This window comes from Durio zibethinus, chromosome 11 (genome assembly GCF_047325235.1).
Source record: "Durio zibethinus cultivar Kanyao isolate XHJ-2024 chromosome 11, ASM4732523v1, whole genome shotgun sequence".
NCBI classification, from domain to species: Eukaryota; Viridiplantae; Streptophyta; class Magnoliopsida; order Malvales; family Malvaceae; genus Durio; species Durio zibethinus.
In genome coordinates, this window is record NC_143172.1 from 1,569,886 (window position 1) to 1,593,474 (window position 23,589).

The following is a 23,589-nucleotide window of genomic DNA, read 5'->3' on the forward strand; positions in this document are numbered from 1 at the left end:
AAAGAAATTTTAAAATTTGAGTCTGCAGGTGGCTTAGAGAAGCATTACAAGTTATCGTTCTAAGTGGGGTATTTGACTTGTGAAAATGACAGGTACAAAAAACTTTGAATAAGGATTTTCTGTATCATAAAAAATATATATTCCAAGTTCAGTGCCTTATACGTAGAAGGAAATATCTTTTGAAGCTTCAGCAGATATTCCAGAGGAAAGTGCTAACCTTCTTTAAAATTGAAAAACAAATATGCTATGTCTTGTTCAGCTGAATTCAAGATGCCAAATAAAAGATCAATGTGCTATTTTTTTAGAATATAAAACTGCAGCGGATATCTCTGTTATGACAGCAACCCTGGTCTTGTCATAATATGTTTCTAGGTGAATTGTCTGCTTATCATTTTTCACAGAAAACTTATCCTCTATTTTCTATCGATATCTTGATAGCCAGTTGTGGCCAGAACAAGATATATAGTTCATATTTCAAACATGGTTGAGTCAAGTTTGCACTAATTTTGTTCTGCTGGATGATCATGGTTACCAAAACTTATCTGAAAGAGATTATGCATTGATAAACACACCCAAACTTTAACAATTAAAAGAAACTAATGGTAAGATTGGATTTATATGCAAGAGACAAACATGTATATGGCGATTTCAAACTTATGCGTTATTTATTTATTTTTATCCAGGACAGAACACAATGCTTGTTAAAATGCATAGTGAATCTTATATAAATGTTCGTTTAATTCAATCATTTCACTTTTTCTGCAATTTCTGAATTCTGACATTTCAGGATAGTTTGTTCATTGACTTATTCTATACCTAATAAAACTGTCCTCTACAGGAAAAGAAAAAAAAAAATGGCAACCAAATTTTGTTGCTTAATCACCCACATTTGATCACATTTTTATATTAGCAAAATTCTAACAACAGTAGTTTCGTACAAAAATTGGAGACTCAAATGAAACAAGCTATCACAAACCTAGCTAGTAGTTGGTTTTTTTTAAAAGGACCAATGAAATCTGTACCAAGGAAAAGATTAATTGCGTAGAAAAAGAAAGGGCGGTGAGGGGTTTTTTTTTTTTTTTTTGTGGGGATTGAAATGGATACGTTTCAGCAATGGAGAACCACAAGCAAATGTTACAGTAGAGGAAGAAAAAAAGGGGAATTTGTGGTGGGGACCTTGTTTGCATTGATTGTGACAGAACAAGACAATGGCTACTTGAAATTGGGAGTGTGAAAACATTGGCAAACGAGGTCGTTTTTTTTCTGACTTTTCCAAAAATCACCGTGCATAGAAAGTATGGGAAGATGATCAATTTTTCATCACGAAAATGAAACTAGATTCTCTTTGAGAGAGATGCTCTATGGTTTTTTGGTTATAGACAAGGAAAAATGTGGCCCATGCTTCATAGTTCATATGGCTACTCGAAACACCCTTTTCTCCTTCCCATTTTTAATGTTCCAAAAGGTTGTATTCATCCCCACTTTATTATTATTTTTCCTGCTGAGAAAAACTTTGAAGAGATAAGATCTAATTTGCTCCACAAAAATATGTAATGGTGAGCCAACAGCTAAGCTCAATAGTCCTCACCTGAAAAAAAGACCAAGCTATCGATGTCAAGGGGTATAAGAGATTCGGAATTATATTTCCATTCAACAAGGACAGGCTGCTCAATTCTCACTATATCAAATTTGAATACTTCCTCTTTGCCACCGACGAATCGGCACCTTATTTCTTACATTTGTTTGCTCTTCTAAGACAAATGACCTCTAGCTTCCATAGTCCATACACATGATTCTCACACGTCTGCTATACAATATGGGATCAAGTCCAATTTGTATTTGAGATTTGAGAAACATAACACATGCTGTGCTTGCCTTCAGTCATCAGAAACCTGTATGTGTAACATTTAATATGCTACTCGGCCCCTGATAGATTTTCCATTGATATTATGCATGAATGACATGGACGAACTTCGCTCCTACCAGTATTGATCAGGGTAACAATTCTGATGGAACTGTTTGATCAAGTGAAAGCATAATCATATATTATAAATCAGTGGAGCAGTTCCAACTTTGGATAGATCAATGCATACGGAAAGAAAAGTCTAACCAAAAATGAAGTATAGACTTAATTACAGCCACATGCATTTGCAATTGAAAACAGACTTCAATTTTCTTATCCTAAACCCACCGAAGCCAAGAAACATTGAAATCCTAGTAACTTCTCAACCACAGAAATGAATAGACAGTACAGAACATAAACCAAAGAGAGGCTAACTTGCTTGGAGTTTGCAGCTTTGCTGGATCATTGGAAAGTTGTACCATCCATTGGTTCCCAAGCTAATAATTTGGTTGCAAATTTATAACTGAATTAGCAAAATTACAGTTACTTTCACCGGCAGCAGCTACCTCCAGGCTGGTCATGAGCAAATTCATTCCTATAGTAAGTATGATTTTGTCGCATAACAGAAGACAATATATAGAAAATTCTATCTATAACTTTGAAGATGTAATGGTTACCGAAATACCCAAACAATCAACAAGAGTCTGTCATTTCAAAATGAGGGATTTTGGCGACAGTTAAAAACTGAAACTTTTTTTTTTTTATCATTTTGATTTATTAAAAATGGATAAGGAATAACCACGTTTAGCTAATATGACCTTGAAAAGTTGAGCTGACTTGTTTTGATCTTTTGCACTTTTTCCCCTTTGAAGCAGAGCCCACCAACATTGTCTTCTTCACAAAACTTAACTCAGTTTCATTTATATAAATAAGTGCAAACCATGTTCATTTAGTCCCCCATCTCTTTTCCCTCTCTTCATCTCCCAAAACAGCAAATAGAAACATGGCCTTAAAATTACGTTCTTCTACTTCTTTCATTAATCTCAAAGAAACCAAAAGCTTCAAAACTCCTGATGAATTCTTAGGCACCACTTCCTATGCTCAAATGAAGCCACCATGTCGTCTACGAGCAAGGAATTCGATGTCAATGCGGGTGCAGGAAGCACAGCTCTCTCATGCGAAAATCTCAATCAATGAAGGGAGGAATAGTGAGAAAAGGGAGAAGTTACATCGCCTAACAATTTCCCATGATGAGAATAACTCCAAGGTGCCTGTTTTTGTGATGTTGCCACTTGACACAATAACTCTAGGAGGTAACTTGAATAAGCCCCGGGCAATGAATGCTAGTTTGATGGCCTTAAAGAGCGCAGGCGTGGAAGGAGTTATGGTCGATGCCTGGTGGGGTTTGGTAGAGAAACATGGACCTTTGAAGTACAATTGGGAAGGGTATGCTGAGTGTCATGAGCCACCCTTGTATAGGGTCATGACCGGGACTTAGGTTGTCATGAGTCACCCATGTATAGGGCCATGGCCGGGTAGATTCCTTGTGCTAGGAAAAGTGTCCCTATTTCAAACATTGTAACGGTTACTGGTAGCATAGCTATAAAATCTCTAAGGCTCTTTAGGGGGGGTGAGCCGGCAGCGTAGTGTTGGGCTGTCTCACCGGGTGCTATGCGAGCTTAGGCCACCCACCAAGGGCTGCCCCCCTGGCCCTGGTGATGGTGGGAGGTCCCGATGTATGATTCCCGTTTATAATATAATTCACCCCGATTGAATGCCCGATTGTTGCCTCGATGTGTTTCTTTCTTTCTCGATGTGAATGTGCCTTGTTGTGTGTATGCTTGAGATTGACCTCGGTATATTGTGCCTTATTGTGAATGCTTGAGACTAACCACGGTTTATGGTTATTTGTTCAGATCCCGATCTATTGAAGGCTGACTTGGGTGGAAGCGTCCATTCAAGTGCCACACGGGCTAGTGCTTGTTGAGAGAAAGCTTAGTCCGTGACACGTGGTATCAGAGCACGGTTGAGAAGTGCTAGAGAAATGGATGAGATGGCCACAAGTGGTGGACCGGATCATCAGCAGAGAATTGAGGAATTGGAGGCCGCGGTGGCCGCAATGAAAACTCATATGGTGACAAAGGACAGAGTGAGGGAGATCGAGACAACCCAGCGGGAGTTGTCCGATACTCTCCACAATGTGAGCGAGGAGGCTAGAGATGCCTTGAACATTCTCCATAAGGAGTTTGAGGAGCTCAGGGCCCAGATGAGCATCCTACAAATGGCTGTGGCCAGCTCGGGTTCGAGCTCGATGGACAGGGGACAAAGGCCCAGGGTGCCGGAGCCTCGATGTTATGAGGGGGCAAGGGATGCGAAGGAACTTGAGAATTTCTTGTTCGACATGGAACAATACTTCCGAGCTGTACACACAAGTTCAGAGGAAGACAAGGTGATAATGGCATCGATGTACCTTGCAGGGGATGCCAAGTTATGGTGGCGATCCAAGTTTGTCGATGACGAGTGCTCGATTAAGACTTGGACGGATCTGAAACGAGAACTAAAAAGCCAGTTTTTTTCGGAGAATGTGGACTACATGGCTCGGAAGAGACTTCGAGAGTTGGTGCAAACCGGAACGGTGCGAGAGTTCGTAAGGAACTTTTCTACCTTGCTGCTGGATATTAGGGACATGACCGAAAGGGACAAGTTGTTCCATTTTATTGAGGGCCTCAAACCATGGGCGAGGACAGAGCTACAAAGGCAAAAAGTGCAAGATGTGGCCACGGCCATGGCTGCAGCGGAACGTCTTCATGATTTCAGTGATGGCTCTTTAAAACGGAAAAATCCTCCACCAACCGGCAGTAACTTTAATCCTGGGAGTGGGAGAAAGGTAACTAGGTTGGACCGACCCTTCAATGGGGGATCAGACAGGAGGTCTTTTGGGCGAGATAGCACCCAGTCTAAGACAAGCAACGCAGGAATGTTCAAGCCTAGGCAACCGCTAGCTTGCTTTCTTTGCAAGGGGCCGCATCGGGTGGCTGAATGCCCGCATCGAGGAGCCCTTAATGCCTTGAGGACCTCATCCCAAGAGTCCGCAAAAGCGCCAGAGGGCGTTGAAGAAGCTGAAGAGGAGCCAGCCAGGATGGGCTCAATAAGGTTCCTTAGTGCCCTCCGCACCCAATTGAACACTATAAAGAAAGAGCAAAGTAGAGGCTTGATGTACGTGAACTTGACGATCAATGGGAAAGCCACCAAGGCCATGGTGGATACGGGTGCAACCGACACTTTCATCACACCAGAAGAAGCAAAAAGGTGTGGTCTTCAGATTAGTAAAGACTGTGGGCGAATGAAGGCGGTCAATTCACCAGCCTTTGCGATCAGTGGAAGCTCGAAAAGTGTGACAACTCAGTTGGGGCCATGGGAAGGGAAGGTAGACTTCACAGTCTCCCCTATGGATGACTTTGATGTCGTCCTCGGATTGGACTTCATGACGTTGGCTCAGGTCATCCCTATCCCCGCTGCTAGTTGCTTATTGTTCTTAGGAGAACACCCTTGTGTGGTGCCAGCCAATATCTTGCCAAAGAGTGGGAAGAAAATGATTTCGGCTTTGCAATTCAAGAAAGGGGTAAAAAGAGGGGAACCCTCTTTTGTGGCCATGCCGATCTACAAAGAAGGGTCGGAAGTAGAACCAATACCCGACGGCGTGAAGAAGGTGTTGAAAGAATTCAAAGAGGTGATGCCAGAGATGTTGCCCAAGGTTCTACCCCCTCGACGAGCAATGGACCACGAAATTGAGCTCCTCCCAGGAGCAAAACCCCCTGCTAGAGCTCCCTATCGCATGGCCCCGCCAGAGTTGGCCGAGCTGAGAAAACAGTTAGATGAGCTCCTACAAGCCGGGTTCATCCGACCATCAAAGGCTCCTTTCGGAGCGCCAGTGCTATTCCAGAAAAAGCATGATGGGAGTTTGCGCTTATGTGTTGACTACAGGGCCCTGAACAAAGTCACCGTAAGAAACAAATATCCTATCCCGCTCATAGCCGACTTATTTGATCAATTGAGTCGGGCCAAGTACTTCTCCAAACTGGACCTGAGATCTGGATACCATCAGGTTAGAATCGTTGAGGGAGATGAGCCAAAGACCACTTGTGTAACACGGTATGGCGCATTTGAATTCCTTGTTATGCCCTTTGGACTAACCAATGCTCCTGCCACATTTTGTACATTGATGAATCAGGTGTTCCATGACTACCTTGACAAATTTGTGGTCATTTATTTAGACGATATAGTGGTGTACAGCTCCACCTTGGAAGAACATCAAGAACACCTACGTCGGGTTTTTGAAAGGCTGCAGGACCACCAGTTATATGTAAAAAGGAAGAAATGCGCATTTGCACAGACCCAAATCCACTTCCTCGGTCACATTGTCGAACGTGGCCACATTCGAATGGACATGGAAAAAGTTAGGGCCATTAAGGAGTGGACTACACCAAAGAATGTTAGTGAACTCCGCTCATTTTTGGGACTAGCCAACTATTATAGAAGGTTTGTGGAAGGGTACTCTCACAAGACCACGGCCCTCACAGAGTTATTGAAGAAGGAGCATAAATGGTGCTGGACCAACGAGTGCCAAGAAGCCTTTGAGAGATTGAAAGATGCTATTATGAAAGATCCCATCTTAGCTCTCCCCGATATTGAAAAGCCTTTTGAAGTTCAGACGGATGCATCAGATTTTGCTATTGGAGGTGTGCTTTTACAACAACATCACCCAATAGCCTTTGAAAGTAGGAAGCTAAGCGAAGCGGAGAGGAAATATACGGCCCAAGAAAAAGAGCTCCTGGCGGTGGTTCATTGCTTGAGGGCTTGGCGACATTACTTGTTGGGTTCACACTTTGTCATGAAGACGGACAACACAGCCGTTAGCCACTTTCTCACCCAACCAAGACTTACGGCGAAACAAGCTAGATGGCAGGAATTCTTAGCAGAGTTTGACTTTCACCTTGAGCATACCGCTGGAAAGGCCAATCAAGTGGCGGATGCATTGAGCAGACGATCAGAGTTGGCGGCCCTCAGAAGAATGGCCTCAATGGCAACTAGTAGAGCCACTACGGACATTCATAAGTTGATTAGAGATCATCTAGGGAATGACCCACAAGCCGGTGCCATCTTGAAACTAGTGGAAGAAGGAAAATCCAAATACTTCTGGCAAGAAAATGATGTCTTGTGGACCAAGGGGCCTCGAGTGTTTGTGCCGAGAGCAGGAGGGCTGAGACAGATGCTGATGAGGGAATGCCACGACACCCCATGGGCGGGACACCCAGGCTGGCAACGCTCTTTAGCGTTACTGAAACAAGGATACTATTGGCCCCACATGCGACAAGATGTGATGGACTACACAAAGACTTGCCTTATTTGCCAACAAGACAAAGTCGAAAAGAGGAAACCTGCGGGCATGCTGGAACCATTACCGATACCCACTAAACCGTGGGAAAGCATCTCCCTCGATTTCATTTCGAGCCTACCCAAGGTTGGGGATCTTGGAACTATCTTGGTGGTAATTGATCGGTTCTCCAAGTATGCCACATTCATCCCCGCTCACAAGTATTGTACAGCAGAAGACACAGCTCGACTATTGTTCAAACATGTGGTCAAATATTGGGGCCTCCCTCAAAACATTGTCAGTGACAGAGATCCGAGATTCACGGGGTCCTTTTGGAGGGAACTTTTCAAGATTTTGGGGTCCCAACTCAACATCTCTTCGAGCTACCATCCTCAGACCGATGGCCAAACGGAACGTTTCAATGGATTGTTGGAGGAATATTTGAGACACTTTGTCCAAGCCAACCAAAAGGACTGGCCTTCATTGTTGGACGTTGCTCAACTCTGCTTCAATTACAACAAGAGCTCTTCCACTAACAAGAGCCCATTTGAGGTGGTCACTGGACAACTACCAAGGCTACCCCACACTTCCTTGGAACAATATGAAGGAAAGAATCCGAGAGCTTTCAACTTCAGCAAGGAGTGGGAACAAAACACAGAGATTGCACAAGCTTACTTGGAGAAGGCATCAAAGTGGATGAAGAAATGGGCAGACAAGAATCGCAGAGCTCAGCAATTCCAAGTTGGTGATTTGGTACTGGTCCGACTAGTCCCAGAACAAACCAGGTTCTTAAGAAAGAGAGATCGTAGACTGGTGTGTAAATATGAAGGTCCAGTAAGGGTCATTTCCAAGGTGGGGAACGCTTCTTACAAAATCGACCCTCCGAAGTGGATGAAGGTGCACCCAGTATTTCATGTAAGCAACCTGAAGCCTTTCCATGCAGATCCTACAAATATTAGCCGAAGGGAGCCAACCAGAGTCGCCATCACCATGAAGCCACCCTCAGAGCGTCGAGTCGAAGAGATCCTAGCTGACAGGGAAACCAAGATATCTCGAAGACTAGTACGGGAATACTTAGTGAAGTGGGAGGGCTTAGGACCAGAAGAAACCAGTTGGGAGAGAGAACATGACCTCCAGAGATTTCAAAGGAAGATTGAAGAATTTCAAGCCAGCAAGTCGACGAGGACGTCGATAGAATAGGTGGGGGAGGATGTCATGAGCCACCCTTGTATAGGGCCATGACTGGGACTTAGGTTGCCATGAGCCACCCATGTATAGGGCCATGGCCGGGTAGATCCCTTGTGCTAGGAAAAGTGTCCCTATTTCAAACATTGTAACGGTTACTGGTAGCATAGCTATAAAATCTCTAAGGCTCTTTAGGGGGGGTGAGCCGGCAGTGTAGTGTTGGGCTGTCTCACCGGGTGCTATGCGAGCTTAGGCCACCCACCAAGGGCTGCCCCCCTGGCCCTGGTGATGGTGGGAGGTCCCGATGTATGATTCCCGTTTATAATATAATTCACCCCGATTGAATGCCCGATTGTTGCCTCGATGTGTTTCTTTCTTTCTCGATGTGAATGTGCCTTGTTGTGTGTATGCTTGAGATTGACCTCGGTATATTGTGCCTTATTGTGAATGCTTGAGACTAACCACGGTTTATGGTTATTTGTTCAGATCTTGATCTATTGAAGGCTGACTTGGGTGGAAGCGTCCATTCAAGTGCCACACGGGCTAGTGCTTGTTGAGAGAAAGCTTAGTCCGTGACACTGAGCTTGTGCAAATGGTCGAAAAGCATGGTCTAAAGCTTCAAGTTGTCATGTCTTTTCATCAGTGTGGAGGGAATGTCGGAGACTCTTGCAGGTATTACTTCTACATGCAATTTATGTATTATTTAAATTCTTATGCTGCAAAATGGTTTCAGAAACATAAACCAAAACTTGTCTGCTTTAATGTTTAGTATCCCGCTACCTCCATGGGTGCTAGAAGAAATCAGCAAGAACCCGGACCTTGTCTACACTGATAGGTCAGGGCGGAGGAATCCTGAGTACATTTCCTTGGGTTGTGACTCCATACCTGTTCTCAGAGGACGAACACCTATTCAGGCTTACACAGATTACATGAGGAGCTTCCGTGAGAGGTTCAGAGATTACTTGGGACTAGTTATTGTGGTAAGCATTTATAAAAAAACTCAAACTCCTCCAAATTGTTTAATTTCCACACTCATTTATTAAAGTTATCTATGTATTTAATATCAAGCAACAGGATAATCTTTTTCTCAAAGTGAATGGATGAATGGAGATACACTAAAAAAATAAATACTAAAAAGGGTAAGAGAGAAAAAAAAAAAAGGAATTTAATCACTAAAGGAACTAAACAAGGGTGTCAAAATCATATCATCCATTGTTTACGATTAGAGTCTAAAAGCCATCCAAATGATGGACCACAGGCGCCTACCATCATGTTTAAAATATCAAACATCAATATCTAGTTTTATGCTCTTTTATTTCTGTACTCAAGTGGTGTCAATTTTATTTTTGGGAAACGCTGGAAATCTAAATGGGATTTCTATTTCAGGAAATTCAAGTGGGGATGGGCCCATGCGGGGAGCTGAGATACCCATCTTATCCAGAAAGCAATGGAATATGGAAATTTCCTGGAATTGGAGAATTTCAGTGCTATGACAAGGTAAATTTGATGAACGAAATGAATTTTCTCCCTTAATTATCTTTTGGGAAGGATATAATGAAACAATAACAAAATTTGAATGGTCAAACTTAGATTATTTGATTCCTAAACAAGCTTAAATGTTGACATTACAGTATATGAGAGCTTCCCTTGAAGCAGCAGCAGAAACCATTGGGAAGAAAGAATGGGGAAAAGGTGGGCCACGTGATTCTGGTCACTACAAGCAAGTTCCTGAAGAAACTGGGTTTTTCCGAAGGGATGGAACATGGAACACTGAGTATGGACAGTTCTTCCTGGAGTGGTACTCTGGAAAGCTGCTAGAGCATGGAGATAGAATATTTGCAGCAGCAAAAGGAACATTTCATGGAACTGGAGCAAAACTATCTGGAAAGGTAGCTGGAATTCACTGGCATTACAGAACAAGGTCTCATGCTGCCGAACTAACATCAGGATACTATAATACTAGATATCGGGACGGTTACCTACCAATAGCACAAATGTTCAGAAAAAACGGAGTTGTGTTCAACTTCACCTGCATGGAAATGAGAGATGGGGAACAACCTGAGCATGCAAACTGTTCACCAGAAGGATTAGTCCGGCAAGTAAAGATGGCGACAAAGACAGCAGGAGTCGAACTTGCAGGAGAAAATGCACTAGAGAGGTATGATGCCGGTGCATATGCACAGGTCTTGGCAACAAGTAGATCAGATTCAGGCAACGGATTGAGTGCATTTACATATTTAAGAATGAACAAAAGGTTGTTTGAAGGGGACAACTGGAGGCACCTGGTGGAATTTGTGAAAAGCATGTCTGAAGGAGGTAGGCGAATTTCAGAGTGGGACTCCCGGGGGACAAACCTTTACATTGGGTTCATCGGAGACAAGAATGTCGAGAAAATGAAGGAGGCTGCTCTTGTATAGAAACTATGCACAGGGTCCACGAACAAAACTATATTTTTATTGTATTATATTTATAAGCTGAAAAAAAAAAAAAAAAAAAAAAAAAGAAGAAGGAGCGAAACAGAGCAAAAAGGACTATAGTCCATTACATATACACCATAATATTTGGTATCATATACCAAACTAGCTGATGGGTGAAACCAAAATAAAAAGATGGGATCTCCAAAAAATATGTGGAGATTTCATTAAATCTATGCTTAAGATCTTCCAATTGTTTTGCTCACCAATGAAGATTGAATCAGTCTAATTCATTCAAATCAATCCAAAAGAGATCTAAAATTCTTATAAATGTTTTTTTAATATATATATATATGTGTGTGTGTGTGTGTGTGTGTGAATGTTCTTATTTCTACTTCATTGATTACATTTCCAATATTTTTCAATTTGGTGCATTCAAATGGACTATATTAAACCAATATCAAGCAAATTAAACCACCTCATGCAGACGGTTACAAAAAGGAAATGAAGTCAAAAGTTCTTAATCAACGGTTAATAGCTAGAACAATATGTCAAAGTACTAATATTTTTGCAACAGTTAATAGCTAATACAAAAGTACTAATACATGCCTCCAACGTCTAAAACCCAAACATATCTACTGGTATCCATCTAGTAGCTTCCTCACAAAGTTTTTTGCATTCATCTGGAACTGAAAAGAGGTAATTGGTTTTTGCAGTATCAGAGGTTATAATAGCTCCAACCTTTATGACCTCTTCCTCCGTTAGTCCTTCAATCTTAGATATGACATCATATACTTTCCTTTTCCTTGCTGCATTTTCAGCAAAGTACTGCAAATGGTTAACCAATTTACCAAGCTCAACACTTAGATCCTGACATCTCTCACCAAGTTTCTCTATTGCGTTAAACAATGGGTCATCCTGACTTTTCTAGTCCTAACCATCCTTCGAGGAATGGATGTCTCCCTAAGCAGTTGATTTCTTGTAGCTGCACCACTGAAGGTTTCACCATTACCATTTAGGCTCTGCATGACAAATTTTGACTTTGCAATATTATCCAGATTTTCTGTATTCAACAGTTCCTCAGTTCCTTCAACTTGAATTTCATTCAAAGCTTCATGAGCTGCACCCGTCAAATCTGAATCAATCCTTGTAAAATCCAGTCTTCTAATGGGATGCCTCTCATAAATACTATCACTGACACTTTTACGCTTTCTATTTATGGCCCATCTCACATAATAAGAAGCAACACAAGCAGTGATAATCTACATCATCTTGTTCATCTTTATAAACAATGCTATAGCAGTTGCGAGCATGGCAAGTTGTTCCTCTGAGAATCTTTCCATCATGGGAACTAAATAATAGATAGAAATAGAATAAACATTCATTTTAGTCCCAAGGTTTCAGTTTAAACAACACAAACTATAGTATCTGTAATCACATAAAGCACTCTATAACTAGAAGCAAACCAATAAAAATATGAAAATGGAGAAGCCATTTTGCACCTAGTTTTTACTATTCTTTAAAAAAAAAAAAAAAAGAGCTTGATATAAAGATCAAAACTATTTTAAAATATAAACCAGAAACTGTGTTCACTTCACTCATAAACAGAAAAAAGAGGGAAAAAAACCACAAAAAATCTGAAATAAACCAAAGAGAAAGCCTCATCATTGAATGAGAAGCAATAAAAGAAAAGCCCAAATCCAGAAATTGGAAAAGATATATGAACCACGATACATGGAAAGAGATATGCTCAAAATTACTTGATTTTCAAGGAGAGATGGAATATTCGAGCTATAAGATAGAGTAGCGTTTCCAGCGAGCTTGTCCTGCCAAATTCCCAGTGGTAAAGAAGGGGAATGCCGTGCCACTAGGGTTTAATTTTGGGAGAAAGAATAAGGGAGAGAGCTGCAGTGACTGCCCTAATCACAATTTTAAAGAAAAATCATAACTTTTTGCTCATTCCAGTGGTAAAATCACATTTCCGGGAATGTGGGTGGCAAGCCAAACGAGGGAATCTTACCCCCAGAAAAGAAGCCAACTTCTACATTCCTTAAGCGAAACGGCAACGTTTCAAAAAAGAAATGGAAAACGCTGTCCATTTAATTTTCTACGTCATCAGTTCAAAATTCAAGGTTTTTTTTGCTGTCAGTCAATCTTATCACATTTGGAAGAAAATTGTACTGGAAAAACCGATCCAGAATGTGGAGGAGAAATCGGAATTATTGCGGCGAAGAGTTTCGATCAAGTCTCCCAGTTCTTCACGGGCCAATTCTCTGCCAAACATGAATCCTTACCTGAATCAAAGATTTTGAATAACAAAAAAAAAATTACACTTTGAAAGACTGAGATCCCCGAGCAAGTCAAATAAAAAAAATTGGCGAAGCGATTCCTAATTGTAAGAAACGGCGGAGAAGACACCGGCGGTGGCAACCGTTTGAAAGAGCGTGAACATTTTTCCCATTTTCCTTTTTTTTGTTTTTCTGATAACTGAAACGGAGTGGTTAATAAAATCATATGGGCCACAACTGGGCTCACTAATTCTCATTGGATTAAATTGCCATTATTTTTGGCCCAAATAACAAAAGCCCTTAGCCCAATTAATTTTCGCCTTGGATTAAGAATTTAACCTTTTTTTTTTTAACTAGAGAAACAATACATCACTTGTTAAAACAGTGAAAATTTAGAAAAATAAAAAAGAAAAATAATGATCACTAGAAATTAGAATTTTACTAATAATTGTCAATAAAAGTCCAATTAAAAAAAAACCCAAAAATTATGATTGAAGAAAACTAGCAACTTTGTGTAACTAAGTCCCTCAATTCTTTTGGGAGAAATTTTTTACAACTGATATTGTTTCAATCTCTGCTTCAACGATTATGGTATCTTTCACATGGAAGTCCTTTGATGAGTAAAGATAGTCCAACGACATGAACGCCAAGTGAAGGTAGCCAGTGTTTAAGATTGAGAACCAACGATAATTTGCAACAGTACTTCGATTGGAATATAAGCGCAAATATATATATATATATATATACTAGTTTTCTTTCGCGTGTTATGCATGTAATTATTAATCAAATTATAATTCTAATATAATAAAATAATTTTATTATTTTTATAGTAATTAAATTAAAATAACTATCATCATACTAAATTAAATTGAAAATATAAATTTAAGTTTTTAAAAAATAAATATAACAAAAATTTTAAATTAAAATTTCAATAAAAAATAATAAAATAATTATTATTCCCTTTATCTATCACAGTTAAATTGTCACAGTTAACTTTTTTTTGTTAAAAATTTTTAATTTTAACATCTATTATTTTAAATATTTTAATAAATCAAATTTTATAAAACATATATTTAGAAACCACTTTATTTAAAGTTTTTAAAATATATTTTTTTCATATTTTTATCAATAATAAATATAAAATAATAAGTTATTAAAGTTAAAAAATTGACCAACAAAATTAAAAATGTGACAATTTTACTTTGATTGAAGAAATATTAAACTGAATCTTATTTATTATTAAATTATTATTAATTTACAACTAAGTCATCATTACTTTACTATTAAGTTATCACTTAATTTTATTAAATTATCATTAATTTATTACTATATTATTATATATTTACAATTATGTATAAATAATTTATCATTAAGTTATCATTGGCATACAATTATCTTATCAATTATTTACTACTAAATTATTATTTATTTATTATTAAGTTATCCATAATTTAATATACAATTATTATTGATTAAATATAAAGTTATTGCTGATGTTGTCTAAATTATCACTAATTTACAATAAAATTATAAATAATTTGCTTTTATATTACTCTCTCTGTCTTTATTTATTTGTCTTGTATTGACTTTTATGGAGTTAAAAAAAAAGTTTTGATTTGAATGTATTTAATATTAAAATTAATTTTTTTATAAAATTAAAGTTTTATGATTTTTAATGTTAAAAAGTAAAAAAAAAAATCATAAAAAATAATTTAAAATATAAAAAAGTAAGAGTTTTAGATGTTTAAAACAAAAAATAAACAAAATTTTGAGACATCCCAAAAAAAAAAAGATAGACAAAAAACTAAGATAAATGGAATATTATACATTTACTGATATGTTATAATTTATTTATCACTAAATCCTCTATAAGTAATTTAATTGTATAAAATACATTAATAGGTAAAATGTGTTACAAACCTTATAATATTCATATATAGAAAAACTATTTTAAATCTTCCAGCTGTATTGCTTACATTAAGTGGGGCATGAATGACTTAACTAAGATATTTTAATAAAAAATAAATAAAAAGTATATAATATTTTAATTTGCTAAAAAAATATTAAATAAAAATAAGTAGAGATAATTCAATAGATTATCACATTTTATATATAATATAGATATATATTAAACATCTTTTTAATTATAAAATTTTCTATTTAAAATTTCCTATTTAATTAAGCGCCTTTTACATATTAATTGAAAAAAAAAAATCAGAGTTCTCGCTATCATTTATAATTTAAATTTTTTTTTTCATTTTCATATATATTATGATATATTGATCCATTGAGTGATAAAAAGATTAATTTAGTAATCTTAGGATTTATATGAAATATTAATCGATTCATTTATCTTATTTTTACATATACATAATTTAATTTTATCAATTAAGTTAATTTTTTATCTTAATTATAAGACTATATAAATAAATATATTTTATTTCGCATCTTCATACTTAAAATTTTTTATCATACAATTAATGAGTTCAATTATCAATCTTTCCTTCTTTATGAATTGAATAATTAGTTAAATATGCATGATTAGCATGTAGTGTATTATTAATAGGAGTCTACCCAATTAAAAAAATTACTTTTAATATTGTTTGGAGTTCATTTTTTTTATGTATATATCACAGCTGATATATGTATTTATATATGATAAACATGCTTATAAAAGTACAAATCATTATTAAATAGATACTTTCACGATAAGAATATAAATCATTATTAAATAGATACTGTCACGATAAGAATATAAATCACTAATCATATATTTTAAGTATATAAACAAATAAAATAAAATGAACTATAACATTATTATTTCAAAGAATATAATAATCGATTAGAGAACTAACAAAGCTATGATCATTCAACAAAACACACACAATTAATCAATATTTTTTACTTTCAAAACACAAAAATATGTTAGAGTATTCTTAATTGAAAAAAATACATTTATATTTTTCAAGGAAAAATCATAAAATATATTGATAATATAAATTTTAAATTTCACAATGAAGTTAGTCGCATGACATATACCTTTTAGGCTTTAAAGTATATTAAAAAAATAAATTAAAAAAAAGAAAGTGATGTGTTAATTTTTTAACTCGCTTGTGAAGATAAAAAAAATTTAACTAACAATATATCAAATAATTTCTTTTCTTCAAGATTAATTTTTCTTAGAAATATTGACTTTGGTTTCATAAAAATATCTTAAGTACTAAATATTTGACATTAACTATAAAAAATTAAGGATAGACCAAAATTAACTTAGGTGTAGTATAGAATCAATCTATAGAAAATAAAATAAAAACTAAGTTTAGTAACAATTCAAGGGCACATGAGATTATGTTCATAAAATAAACATTCATTTAAGCATTATAATGTTAATGTGTGATTGTATAGAGTAATTAGAAATATTATAATCAATCATTGTAATCATTAAACATAAAAATTTATATTTATCATAAAAATAAAAATAATCAAACATATAAATTTACCATAATACACGTATTACTCTTTTTGAATAATTTTTTTATAATTTAATTTATAATTTTGTATGAACTTTAATTTCAATTAATCTAAAATAAATAAACAAAAATTATAAATATATTTAAGGACTTGTGATATGTGCCATTAAAAAATATCAAGAGTAAATTAGATTATATCTTGAAAATGAAAAATTATATGCTTTACTTAAGATAAAGTTAAATGTTTTGGGGTATGCACATTATGTTCTAATAATTTAGACTAAAACAATTAGTAATTGAGAAACAGGAAAAAAATTTATGCCACAACCCATAGGATGATAATGTGTTTTATATTAATTTGATTGAATTATTACTTATGAAATTTAACAAAAAAATTTTAATTTTTGACAACAAGCACACCATATCCCACAAATAAATTTTTAATATAGTTTAATTTGATATAAATTTTATTTATAAAATTTTAATTGATTTAAATTTAAATAACTAACAAATAAAAAGCTATATTTTTAATGACAAATAATCTTTATTAAATAAATAAGAAATGCTAGAAATTGAAATATAAATTTGTTATTTTTTAAAATTTATAAAGATATTTATGTTATTCATTTTTAACACTTTTAGATTTAAATTTAAATAACTAACTAATAAAAGTTATATATTTAATGACAAATAATCATTATTAAATAAATAATTAATGCTAAAAATTTAAAAGTAAATTTATTATTTTTTAAAATTTATAAGGGTATTTATGTCGTTCATTATTAATGTTATTCATTTTTAACACTTTTAGATTTAAATTTAAATAACTAACTAATAAAAGCTATATATTTAATGACAAATAATCATTATTAAATAAATAAATAATGCTAGAAATTTAAAAGTAAATTTGTTATTTCTTAAAATTTATAAGGGTATTTATATCGTTCACTATTAATACTTTTAGAGTTCACACTACATATACTTTTTAGGCTTTAGAGTATATTAAAAAATTAAATTTAAAAAAAAAATAAGTGATGTGTTAATTTCTTAACTCGCTTGTGAAGATAAAAAAAATTTAACTAACAATATATCAAATAATTTCTTTTCTTCAAGATTAATATTTCTTAGCAATATTGACTTTGGTTTCATAAAAATATCTTAAGTACTAAATATTTGACATTAACTATAAAAAATTAAGGATAGACCGAAATTAACTTAAGTGTAGTATAGAATCAATCTATAAAAAATAAAATAAAAACTAAGTTTAGTAACAATTCAAAGGTACATGAGATTATGTTCATAAAATAAACATTCATTTAAGCATTATAATGTTAAGGTGTGATTGCATAGAGTAATTAAAAATATTATAATCAATCATTGCAATAATTAAACACAAAAATTTATATTTATCATAAAAATAAAAATAATCAAACATATAAATTTACCATAATACACATATTACTCTTTTTGAATAATTTTTTTATAATTTAATTTATAATTGTGTATGAACTTTAATTTCAATTAATCTAAAATAAATAAACAAAAAATATAAATATATTTAAGGACTTATGATATGTGCCATTAAAAAATATCAAGAGTAAATTAGATTATATCTTGAAAATGAAAAATTATATGCTTTACTTAAGATAAAGTTAAATGTTTTGGGGTATAAACATTATGTTTTAATAATTTAGACTAAAACAATTAGTAATTGAGAAACAGGAAAAAAATTTTATGCCACAGCCCATAAGATGATAATGTGTTTTATATTAATTTGATTGAATTATTACTTATGAAATTTAACAAAAGATTTTTAATTTTTGATAACAAACCCACCACATCCCACAAATAAATTTTTAATATAGTTTAATTTGATATAAATTTTATTTATAAATTTTTAATTGATTTAAATTTAAATAACTAACAAATAAAAAGCTATATTTTTAATGACAAATAATCTTTATTAAATAAATAAAAAATGCTAGAAATTCAAATATAAATTTGTTATTTTTTAAAATTTATAAAGATATTTATGTTATTCATTTTTAACACATTTAGATTTAAATTTAAATAACTAACTAATAAAAGTTATATATTTAATGACAAATAATCATTATTAAATAAATAATTAATGCTAAAAATTTAAAAGTAAATTTGTTATTTCTTAAAATTTATAAAAGTATTTATGTTGTTCATTATTAATATTTTTAGAGTTCACAATTTTATATATAGATGATATATATATATATATATATGTAAACAAACGAAAAATATTGTTCAATGAGCTTTAACATTACATGATTTGGATATGGTTTAGAAATGTGTTCTGACCTGTTACCTCCATATGTTTTCCTTTCCTCTCGTCCCTTATCCTCAGTGGTTGTTTGCAGAATCCAAAAGACAAATCATTCGTGCTCTCCAACTGTGAATTCTCTGGAGAGAGATTCCTTAGTTAAACTTGAAAATTTGTCAATTTTCCAGGTGTAGGTATTCTTGATTGGACTCTTCAGAATGGACAGACACTCTCCTTTACCAGTACAGTTCAAAACAAAAACTTCAGTCCCGAATACGCATGAATCTTCAAAAAGTTATCCATTAGATGCCTCGTTAAAAGCATTAAGGGCTGAGAAATTCTGCAAATCCCAACTGAGTTTTCATGGCATTAAACCGCCTTACTCCGCCAATGGCATCTAAGACATATTGGCATCTAAGACATAGGAACTATGCAATTATGCTACAAATACGAATCATATATAGGAAGAAAATCATATGTGATGATATATAAATGCTCTATGATAAGCTACCTTCGGGGGTCAAGTATTTGTCTCGAATCTGATCAAGCACAAACAGCCTGAAGATCACATTAACCTCCCAACCAAGAGGTAAAAACTCTGTTTCTGCAATTAACAAGTAGATAGGCGTGTCCATTTTTTTTCTTTCTTTCCTTCCCTTTGGATATAAACACAATCTCCTACAACAGCAAACAACATATGTAATACAAGGCTTAATTACATCTTCTTGACTTAGAGCAAATGGGAAGAACAAATATATATGATCATAACTGTAGTGTCCGAGCTTAAATACCATTTATAGCCACCTGATTTGAATGTGCCAGATTCATATTTTCTCTTGGGTCTTTGGATATGTTTTTGATATCATTGAGAATGACTCAACCTTGAAGATGTAGTGAGCTGGGTTTTGAAATCTGTGGGTTTCTTACTCCCTCCAGTCTCATAAAATTCTTCACAAAATCATTCAAATCAACTTGGTTTTCAATTTCTTGAGAAGGATATCAGTACTCATGATATTATACAATTTCTATTATCCTATTGAAATCAATTTAATAACTTTTAAACTTAAGCATCAATCAATTTCCGCTTTGATAGTGTAGATAAAACCTCTAATTACTAACTCATGTTTCAATTTATATCACATCTCTTGAAAGCCATCAACTGTTACATAGTTTAAGAACTTTTTGTCACACATTTCATGAATGTTTCCTTTGATTAATTATAGATGGCGTCTAAAAGCTAAACGCCATGGAAAAATGAAAAGCTTAGATTAATGCAGGTTAACCTTAGAATTCTCCAGAGTCCACACAAATACATACATATATAAAAATTATAATCATATTCTTTCTAATATAAAAAAAAACCATGCAGTCCTCCTTAATAACTGATGATGATGTCGAATAAAGTTGACAATAAAACATAGATAAATAAATGTAAGCCCAAGACAATCATGTTTGTGTAGGTAAAGATTAAACAACGATAGAATACGCAAAGCGTTGGAGATAGGATTAGAGGTGCAACTTGGGTTGCATCGGGTCTAGATAGTATAGAATCTTCATCATGTTGCTTTCCCGCAGCTTACTTCTAGAAGGTTGAGAGAAAATCAGATAGTTTTGAATGAGAAATCCTAGCTACTACAAAAGGATTACTTATTCTTTAACTTTGTCCGGGTAAAGGGGAGCAGATGGCGAACAAACTTGCGTGCGGTTGGGCTAAAAGGTTTCGTGGAATAAAAGCTAGAGTAATACCCGTTTTATTTTTAAGATGGATTATTCCAAGTTTTATTTGGATTTAAATTTTAATCCCTTTCTAAACTATCTTAAAATGTGCTCTCCAATAAAATATGCATGAATCATTTTTATCTCCTTCCCTAGAAAATGGTTGATAAGGAAACAAAAAAAAGCATGAAACCAATCTAAATATAAAACATAAACCGTGTTCATTTCACTCATAAACAGGAAAAAAGGGGAAAAAAACACCCAAAAAAGGTTTGAAACAAAACCAGAGAGAAAGCCTCCTTATTGAATAAGACTAAATAAAACAAGAACTCAAATCCAGAGATAAGAGAAGGATCTATGAAACAAGATCACATAGAAAAGAGAAGAGTTCAAAATTACTTGATTTTCAATGAGAAATGAGAATGAATAGCCGCAAAAAAAAAAAATCGAAACTTTACCACATTCCCCACGGAAAAATAAAAAATGGAGATTTGTTATGGTGTTCCTCAATCAATTACAGTGTCACATGTGAAAGACAATTCTATTGAAATACGAGCAATTCATATTTGAGCAAATCGTCACTCATTACAAAGATTTACGGATTGATATAAAAGAAGGTTTAAGCTCCAACAAAAAACAACAGAGCAACTTTTTCATCAATCAAGAACAACCAATTTCTGGTACTCTTCACCCGAAATAGCAGCTTCCATGACAGCCTCAGGGTTTATATCTCCATCTTGATCCAAGAACATCTTTATCAAATTCTTAGAAAACCCACTAACCAACGCCACCCCATTTTGATTTCCAGGCACTGGTGTAGCCCTCGAATCTCTCAAATTCCAAAACACAATTTGTGGAATCGCCTCTCCATACCCTTTCTCAGTAAACTTTTTCACTATAACTTGATAGTCAGTCTCCCAGGGAGATGCTGATGCTTGATCAAACTCCATGTCGCTAAATACAAACAACCTTTTAACCATTTGTTCTGGCTTCAATTGGCCTTGAACAGCAACATTCAAGATAAGATCAAACACCTTCTGGAAATCAGTGTTCATGCCCCAATGCATGCATCTCACAAAATTAGTTTTTTCCTTCAAATTTCGACCTTCCACTAATTGGAGTTGAGGGTGTTGGCTGAAAGTAATGAGCTTCCCTTTCCATGGCTCCTCGCTTAGTTCCGAGACCAATACTCCCAAAGCAACAGAAACTTCCATTGGTGTCCCAGTCATGCTACCAGAAACGTCGCAAACCGCCATGCAGGTTCTAAGCTTTCCCTTCTGTAGCAAATCATTAACCATTCTTTGCCATTGAAGCTCTGCAACCTCTCCACCATCCTCGTCTTTCAATGAGGCGATTATTTCATGAGGAAGCAACGCACCAGCTGCAATTGTGGATTTCCCAGCTTTTACATCCTCCAAATACTTAGAGAACCGCTCCTTGTCATGCCTTAAGAATTTTTCCTTGTAAAACTTCATGGCCAGAGAGGCTACTCTTTTGTAGGGAATTGAATCCCATCTGTTTGCACCAATATACACCTCTGGCAATTCCAAAACTTTACGAAGTGGTACCAACACTTCCTTCCTCAGCCGATCACGAACTCTATAAGCGTAATGTGCTTCCTCGATACCTTCATATTCGGGGTAGTTCTCACGAGGGAACATCTTTTTGGCAATACTCTCACAAAGCAAAGTTGATTTATCGAAGGAAGAGTCAATGGAAGGGCACCACTTTGCAGCAAGACCAATCTTCCTTATTTGATCAGATTTCATCAACTCCATATCGGCTCTAAGACACTCGGCGAAAAGATCAGAGACACGCTCGTAGAGAAACCTTAAGTCCGGGTCACGTGAGTATCTCTCGATTACCTTTTTGGCCATAGCAATCTTCTTATCTTTCCTTAAAGCACTTGCATTTTCCTTCTCAATCTTAGCCCTTTCAATAGCATTTAACAGTCTAACTTCTTTGGGTGCACTGCAACTGGATTTCCCTTCCCCTGTTTTTTCTTGGTTTTGCTTTGTAAACACTCGTGTCTGAATCTTGAGCGCCTTGTACTTTTAAGACCAAATTTTCTCTTGTTCCACTCCTCCTTTTGAATCTTCCTAACGTCGGAACCTTCAAGCATCCGGTAAAGAATCTCGGGAAGATCCTTAAAATAACCGAAATCAGCAAAGGAATCCAAGTTGCAGGCAAGGGTTTTAGGATGGTGATTGTGTAGCCAAAACGCTGCCGTGTAAAACCCTTCCTTGTCTGATTTCCCAGTGCCACGAACGCCGCGTAGGTTACAGATGAGTTTGAGGGTGGTCAGAGGGTTGTGATCCCAAGCAAGACTCAGCCTCTTTTTGAGGGAATCGGGTGGGGTGTCAGGAACCACATGGAAAAAAAAGTCAAGGCAGGGGTTACCTGATGAGAGAAAAGTGGCTGACATGTTCTCGGTGAAGCCCATGGGAAGGTCATAGGGTTGTGAGATATTGTCTTTGTTGAAGTTGGCCACCATTAGATCCATGAAGGGATTGCTTGGAGCGGTGGTGGTTTGAGGCTGTGGCCTTGGAGGGGTTGGACTGCGGAGTTCAGGTGGACCTAAGAGGGATGGAGGAGCCATTTTTGATTGCTTGGGGATTGGAAACTGGAGATCTCTTTGATTTTGGTGCGGTGAAGTTGTGATTGATAGATTCTGTCAAGAAATCGGGTTTAGGGATGCAAACACATGCTCGAATGAGGTATTTATAGCCCGTGCCTTACCTTGGTCTCCAAGCATGGGAACAAATTTCTTTTTCTATATTTTATAAAGATTTTCTTTTTTTATTTTTTTTTTGGCCTTTTCTTAATCACCAAGTATATATATATATATATATATTTTGCTATAAGATTTATTTGATTTATTGATAAATGATATAGTATTATTGAAATTGAATCACTTGTATTAGAAAAAAAATTACTTGATTCAAAATTCTTAATTTATTTTTTATTTATCATATTCTTTATTATTATATTTATTCAAAATTCATT

At 35.2% G+C, this 23,589-nt stretch overlaps 2 protein-coding genes across 2 annotated transcripts; one reads left to right on the plus strand and one right to left on the minus strand.

Moving 5' to 3' along the window:
- Positions 1-2,808: 2,808 nt before the first annotated feature.
- On the plus strand, positions 2,809-10,910 carry LOC111289613 (beta-amylase 3, chloroplastic-like). Its single transcript, XM_022880802.2, has 5 exons — positions 2,809-3,294; positions 8,981-9,074; positions 9,172-9,382; positions 9,789-9,899; positions 10,034-10,910. The coding sequence occupies exons 1-5, from the start codon at positions 2,847-2,849 to the stop codon at positions 10,817-10,819; spliced, it is 1,650 nt and encodes a 549-aa protein (XP_022736537.2). The 5' UTR covers positions 2,809-2,846; the 3' UTR covers positions 10,820-10,910.
- Positions 10,911-21,109: 10,199 nt separating this feature from the next.
- Positions 21,110-23,286, minus strand: LOC111289879 (uncharacterized). The gene is made up of 2 exons (XM_089767566.1): positions 22,645-23,286; positions 21,110-22,585 (listed from the first exon to the last, which is right to left on the minus strand). The coding sequence occupies exons 1-2, from the start codon at positions 23,180-23,182 to the stop codon at positions 21,240-21,242; spliced, it is 1,884 nt and encodes a 627-aa protein (XP_089623692.1). The 5' UTR covers positions 23,183-23,286; the 3' UTR covers positions 21,110-21,239.
- Between the last annotated feature and the right edge of the window lie 303 nt (positions 23,287-23,589).